General features: G+C 49.5%; 1 protein-coding gene across 1 annotated transcript in view; it reads left to right on the top strand.

Moving 5' to 3' along the window:
• LOC113213064 (glucose dehydrogenase [FAD, quinone]-like) overlaps positions 1 to 7,001 on the top strand; it is a 25,317-nt gene extending 18,316 nt beyond the window's left edge. Inside the window, exons 11-12 of the mRNA XM_052274848.1 lie at positions 4,807 to 4,917; positions 6,795 to 7,001. Coding sequence (XP_052130808.1) covers positions 4,807 to 4,917; positions 6,795 to 6,948 — 265 coding nt within the window. The 3' untranslated portion in view covers positions 6,949 to 7,001. The remainder of the gene's footprint in view (positions 1 to 4,806; positions 4,918 to 6,794) is intronic.
• The last annotated feature ends 527 nt before the right edge of the window (positions 7,002 to 7,528 follow it).

The raw sequence follows: 7,528 nt of genomic DNA on the forward strand, positions 1-7,528 counted from the left end.
AGGGACCGGCATTTCATGACCACAATGTGGTCAGACCGGCAGTAGGGCCCGGCATTTCATGACCACAATGTGGTCAGGCAGGCAGGCAGGAGGGACTCGGGTCGACTAGCCCGACTACCTAATTTTAAGACGAGAAATCGAATGAGCACCTCCTAGGTTTCTCGACGTTATCTCCGTACAGTGTGCCTTGAAAATGTTTTCGATATCACCATTAGATAGATTTTGTAAAAAAGACCTTTCGAACGAGGGTAAGGTTGATAGGGTTCTGAAGCGTAGTTCGCTAGTTACGTTTCCAGACATCTGAACCCTATCAACCTTACCCTCGTTGGAAAGGTCTTTTCAAAAGCTATCGAATGGTGATGTCGAAAACATTTTCAAGGCACACTGTACGGAGATAACGTCGAAAAACCTAGGAGGTGCTCTTTCGATTCCTAGTCTCAAAATAAGGTAGTCGGGTTAGTCGACCCGGGTCCCTCCTGCCGGCCTGACCACATTGTGGTCATAAAAAGCCGGTCCCTTCTGCCGGTCTGACCACAATGTGGTCATGAAATGCCGGTCCCCCCTGCCGGTCTGACCACATTGTGGTCATGAAATGCCGGTCCCTACTGCCGGCCTGACCACATTGTGGCCATAAAAAGCCGTTCCCTTCTGCCGGCATGACCACATTGTGGTCATGAAATGCCGGTCCCCCCTGCCGGTCTGACCACATTGTGGTCGTGGAATGCCGGTCCCTCCTGCCGGTCTGACCACATTTTGGTCATGAAATGCCGGTCCCTCCTGCCGGCCTGACCACATCGTGGTCAAGAAATGCCGGTCCCTACTGCCGGCCTGACCACATTGTGGTCATGAAATGCCGGTCCCTCCTGCCGGCCTGACCACATTGTGGTCAAGAAATGCCGGTCCCTACTGCCGGCCTGACCACATTGTGGTCATGAAATGCCGGTCCCTACTGCCGGCCTGACCACAATGTGGTCATTAAATGCCGGTCCCTCCCGCCGGTGTGACCACAATGTGGTCATGAAGTGTCGGTCCCAGCTGCCGAGCTGGTCACATTGTGGACATGGTCCTGACTGTCCCGTGTGCCGGGCTGACCACACTGTGGACATGGCGAGGACTGCTGCACTCCCCTCCTGCCGGGCTGACCACATTGTGGGCATTTCGGCCGCTTTTTATGCCCTATGCGACCGTCAGACTCCCAAATTCGCCGGTCCCTGCTGCCGGGCTGTCCACATTGTGGTCATTGCCTTGGTAGGGGCTGAAGGAGCCGTCTGACCTGTAACCTGGAAAAGCCTGGAATTCTTGAAGGTTTCTGCTACCGAAAGCCGAAGAGAGTAGCCCTCTAGCCCAATCCCCTGATTTTCTAAAAATCTTTGAACATTGAACAAAAAATGCCCACATTGTGGACACGTCGTCGGTAGGGATAGTTCGCTATGACCACAATGTGGTCAAGCCGGCCCGAACGTGTTAAAAAGAAATTCTTTCGTAATACTGAGGGAAAAATTGTAAGTGGTCTATAGAGAACTTTAAACAGCACTGTTACTGTTACTGACAAGGGGTCAGAAAAGTCATTAACAGGATGAGAGTGTACTGCTCTATTTTTAAAAGACGTCTTTATTGGTATAAACTAACCACCACCTATATTTTTATTATTCATTGAAGTCCAGTGTGTTAAGAACTTACACACTTTAGGTCTATGGACTTTCCACGGAGATTTGTGACCCTTCATTGAAAAAGTGTCAATAATACAGCTGTGTACTGTAACACTTATTGTACTCAGTGAAAACCTCTCTGAAATGTTTATAAAATTATAGAGAAAAATTCAGGGGTCCCGTAACTTATCATAACGCAAACATACGTTAGTTACTGACTGTACCGAAATTGAAGTTATTTCTTAACGTTGCGTTATTATTTATCGTATCAGTATGGCCTGCGTTATTTTCTATACGGTATCCAAATAACGAAAAAGTTTCGGGCACAGCCCTAAACTGTTACGTATGTAACTAACCCAAGTTTGGTTTGTGAATAACTTAACACATGGATGGCGTGAGTTATAAATTAGTGTTACATCCTTAACCAGGGGTCTCAGACACGCGGCCCGCGGGCCGCAAGGGCCGCACTGGAGAGAGATGGAGCTATGTGATCGCAGTGAGTGCGAGTGAGAGGTCCGACTCGTGCGGCCCGCGTGACGTCACAGTCTGAGACCCCTGTCCTTAACCAACGGCTTGCTGTTAACTAGTTTAGTTTATAACTTTAGTTTGGTTAGAGATTAACTGTTAACTGTATGTTATGCTTACAACTTTAACAAACCGCTAAAAAAAAGTTGAACCAGTGGAAGGGCCAAATACGCAGACACCGAACCGAGATAATCGTGGCCGGCTTCGGGGCCGGGATCGATTAGTGCCTTGTTCCAAAAGAAGAACTCGTTCTTCTGCCCAGCTTTTGCAGTAGGCGCGCGCTGTTCCGCCTCGGGTTCAGAATTGGAGTGGGTGAGTGGAGTCGGCTGAGTCCCACCTGAGACTTGATTGGGTCTCGCTGCCTGCATCGGGAACAAATCTATGCCGTCATCAGACTACATCTGAGGCAAATTTAGTCGAGACTGGAGCAGCTCAAAGAAAGAATGAAACTAGTTAAAAGGAACTCGCCTGCTTGGTTTCGATCCCATGACCACTCGGTGACTGTCCGAGACGCTACCCTTTGGGCCAGAACGGATGAGTAGAAACGGCGGGCAGCGCGCTGGTCTAATTCGCCGGCCACCGCTTGCTGCTGCCGCTTGGCGGATAAAATGGGCGAACGGCGAGCGAACGACAGAGGTGCCCTGCCCACCTCCCACAGCGAGCAACTCTGGCTCAGTGGGTAGCGCCTCGGACAGTCATCGTGCGGAAGGAGGTTCGACTCCAAGCAGACGAGTTGCTTTTACGGTAGCGTCCAAGACCGACAGGTGCCAGTGAGATGCCCGAACGGGCCAGACTCCATCTCACTCGTACATGTTACTTTCCATGCGCTCCCGGGACTGGTGGACCGACCGATGAAGACCACTGGATCAGAGCTAACGAGTACTTTGGCAAGTTGCGATGCGTTTTGGAGAGTACGGGGCATGCCAATGGAGCGCCGAGCGGTAGTAAGAAGAACAAAACCGGAAGGTGGGAAGGCACCCTCAAGCGGGCAGAGTGGGGGAGCGCCGGGGAGGGGGGGGGGCAAACTTATCACTCAGAGTTTAAATATTGGTGCCCACTCAGCCGCGACTGTCAGCTGGACATAAACGAACGCCAGGCAGAGACGTGCGACCGGAATCACTGTTCAGCTCACGCAAGGGATTCACCCCGTCGGCGCAGGCCGGTCGGCTGGAAGCGCAGCGACCTGCGGTGCGGGCTCGGCAGTCGCCGTGTAGAGTCGGAAGTTGGAGGATCGCGAGATTGTATCATTCAGAACAATACAAGTGTAGATTCCATACTCCTGGCCAACTATTACTCCCTGAACCCAGAAAACCACCGACAAAACAGGGGTGGAGGGCAGGCGCGGAGGAGTGCGGGCGCCTTCCCACTTTCCGATTTTGTTCTTCTGCTTTATCAGAATCGACAACGTTTTGAAAGTTACCGATACGTTTGTTGGTTAACTATAAGTTGTGTGTGATACCACTAACCTACATCGAGCTAATTTCGAGTTATAACGTGAACGTTTTGGCAGTATTTTTTCACTCTCGAGTTTCATTTAACTGTTACAGTTAGTAACGCACAACGCACAATCATCTGTTTTCTAAATTGTTGTTGAATATGTAACAGGGATTGCGCTAATTAGTTAGCTAATTAGTATACGTTAACGTATACTTAAAGTTACATCGTATAACGTTTGGCGCCACGTACTCGCTACAAGTTTGGCGCTCAACATAAACATTTAAATTAACGTATAAGGCCCATTTTCAATAAGTTACGGTCCCTTGCAGCGGCGTCGCGCTCACATGGACCCCGCCGTGGGCTGTCGATATTCACACTGACGTTCGGTCTTGTCCACGTTGACCACCAGGTCAACGCCGTCAGCCCACAAGCGGAGCGTGCTGTCGGCTGGCTTGTTTTCCACTTCGACCGAGAACATGACCGTCGCCGTCGACGACAAAGGCGTGTCTTTGAGGGCTGACGGCGTTGACCTGGTGGTCAACGTGGACAAGACCGAACGACAGTGTGAATATCGACAGCCCACGGCGGGGTCCATGTGAGCGCGACGCCGCTGGCTCCGAGCAGCCGTCCACTCTGGCCCAGTGGATAGCGAGACAGATTCAAAACAACAAGCCTCGTGGTTCTACTCCCGCTGGGTCCGGCTGATATGACAGGCCGTCCTGCCGGCCGCCCGGCGTCTTTTTCGCGTTTTTGCTTCACTGAGCGGCGTTCTCTTGGCGTTCTTTCTGCGTCCTCCTCGCGTCGTGCACGCGAGAAAAACGCCGAAATTACACCCAGAAACTTGTAGGGAACATCAGAATACGCGACAAAGACGGCAAAAGACGGCAAAACGAGGAGAGCAACATGAGTCGCTCACCAATCGACGGCGGTGGAGGCTGAAGGCGCCGTCTATCCGCTGTGGTCCCGGTGTTCATTTTGCGTTCTTTAGCCACGCTGAATGCTTCTTAAAAGGGGAACATTTGGAGTTACAATCTTTTGCATCTTGTGTTTTTTCAGGGGAAGGATAACGCGAGATAAACGCGAATAGTCTCTGAAGATTTTTACCCGGGATACAAGATTTACAGTGTAGATTTTTAGCCAATTGGCACCACTCAATTTTTTTTAAGCGCATTAATATGCTTTTGTGGCTTTGCAGTGACTTCCCCATGGGATCTGACGATTTCTTACGCTGCGTGGCGCGGACAACAACGACCACAGCCTGGCATTGGACCGGGACCTGCCGCATGGGGCGGGACGACGACTCGAGGTAAGAGGAGGAATGCTGAATCTCTAAGGCTCAAAGGACATGTTTTGAGTTTAGAAAGGTTCAGTTCTATCAGCCAGATACACATTCGAATCGCGTAGTTTACAAATTTGTATCGTAATGATGCACAAAAAAAGAAAATTGCCCATTAATGTGATGCAAGTTTGTGACCTGAACGACTCTATTGCCTTTCGGAACGCTGTGGAATATAAACACGGTAAACCCATGAGTCAGTAATGCTGTTACGCTGCTACTGTGAGGGCAACTTTTTGATTGCAATTTGAAGACTCCTGTAACCCACTGGTGAAAAAACAAAGGAACGTTTATACACTTTGACACGTCCTCGCCTCTCGCCTTCTTTCCATAGGTGCCAGGTAATGAGGAAGGAAACAGCACTTCCCTTCATGATCAGGGATTGGAAAGTTACTATTAAAAATGTTACTAGTTACAGTTGCAGTTATTTTTGCCAAAAATGTAACTAGTTTCCGTAACAGTTACTTTTCCTGAAAGACTGCCGTTGCAGTTACAGTTACGTTTTTTCGCCAAAAATTGTAACTAGTTACAGTTATCCCGGTAGTTTTTGAGTGAAATTGGTCGTAGCTTTATATTGATTAGTTTATAAGTGTTCCTTCTGCCGATTTAAAAATTGTTTGCAAGATAGGCGGCTAGGCATCATTTAAAATCCGCAAAACTCTGCCTTCCTCTCCTCGCCGTCTGACTAGGCCCAAAAGGGACTAGCAGTGGGTAGGCGCGGGCGGGTAGGGGTGAGGGGAAAGGGGGCACTTTTTAGCCCGCCCTTCTGCTTTAGGAAAGCTATCTAGCGGTCTTATGCAAACGACCTCGTGTCTGTCTGTGTGTCTGTCTGTCTGTTCCACTAGACGGAGATGTGCTAGAGACTTCAAATTTTCAGGGTATCTTATGGTTCACTCCTAGAAAACGTTTCGCTCTATCTCTAACCGTTTAGGCGCTAGAGGGCCTTTTTTGACGAAAATAAGCTAAAAATTGCTAAAGTGAACAATTAGTTGTAGAAAAAGGCCTAAAAACCGCAAAAAAGAAAGAAACTCTTCTCCCACCCCCAAAAATCCTTTTTTAAGCAGTAGGTTGTGTTGTAGTCGCGTTGCTTCACCGTTACATCCCTTTCTCGTGTCTAGGGGACAAACTCAAAGACGACGCGTTTAAGCGGGCCGAAGGCCCGCTACATCATTCGATCATGTTCTTCAGCAAATCGCGTGACGGAAATGGTCGGGCCGCAGGCCCGACCATCGCCGCCGGCAGGCCAGGCAGGCCCGGCCCCTGCTAGGTCCGTTTGGCTCTATCTCTAACCGTTAAGTCGCCAGAGGGCGATTTCCACACGAAAATGACCTCAAACCATTTTAATGTTGTTTCTCAGATATTTGATGGCCTCTGGTGCGGAACTCGTTAAAATAAAATTCTGGGGGTAAAAGTTGTGTCCTTTGGTGCCAAAGGCCTATCTACGACTCTGCCTTTCGCCCGACGCGGGTGTCAGCGCCGCAGGCCTAGGTAGATGTAAGCCAGGTGCGTCGCAGCATAACAGTGTTTCGTGAGATATCGCGAAGCCTGTTACGCGAGAAGTGGTCTGGCGTACATATAGCTAGTTGGCTGAGCGATTAGCGAAGCCTATTACTCCAGTGAAAAGTTTCGCGTGTTTGTCTGTCTGTGAGTTTGTCTGTACTCACGATAACTCGAGAACAAATTGAGCTAGCGACCTGGGATTTTCAGGGTCGTTTTGTATCATAACTAGCCCGGCCCCTGCCGAACGGAGTTGCCGGTGGAGCGAAGCGGAGCTGGCAATTCCATTTCGCGGGAGGGCGGGCCTGCTTGTTATAATTCTCCTAACTTCTGCACTCTCTATGTCCCAGCGCCGTGGTGGACTCGCAGCTCCGGGTGCGCGGCGTCAGAGGGCTGCGCGTGGCGGACGCCTCCGTCATGCCCACCATCCCCAGCGGCAACACCTTCGCGGCCACCATAATGGTAGCCGAGGTGGCCGCCGACCTCATCAGGCGCGGCGAGTAGCTGCGGACTTGTGACCAATTAAATTAACATTCTCACGCAGCGTGAGTCATTCACTTTTGGTGCCACACACTTAACGCAAGGAGGCCTCCTTTTACCCGAAAAGAAAACCTTACACTTGTGCAGCAAGATTAACGGCGTGGATTTTACACACTTTTAGAAATGAGAACGGGATTTTTACGGGATTGCTTGATAACTTTTAAGGCAGTTAAAACCGTACAAAGACCGTACTCTATAAGGAAACTACACGGTTTATCCGTATTGTCAAGCTTACGCGCCAACCGTAAGGCTATCCGTCATTTTTAACCCGCCCTTCTGCTTTAGAAAAGCTATATAGCGGGCTTATGCAAACGACCTCGTGTCTGTCTGTGTCTGCCTGTCTGTGTGTCTGCCTGTCTGTTTGTCTGTAATCACGATAACTCGAGAACGGTTTGAGCTAGGTACCTGAAATTTTGAGTGTAGCTTTGTACCATAAAAAGCAAGAATTGTATTGATTTTGAGCCCCCTAGCTTAAAAATTGGCCTGTCAAAAAAATCAAAAACCAAAAAACCTGAAATATCACTTTTATTTTTTTATTGGCTGA

This window comes from Frankliniella occidentalis, unplaced genomic scaffold (assembly GCF_000697945.3).
Source record: "Frankliniella occidentalis isolate FOCC.00 unplaced genomic scaffold, Focc_3.1 Scaffold453, whole genome shotgun sequence".
Classification (NCBI taxonomy): Eukaryota; Metazoa; Arthropoda; class Insecta; order Thysanoptera; family Thripidae; genus Frankliniella; species Frankliniella occidentalis.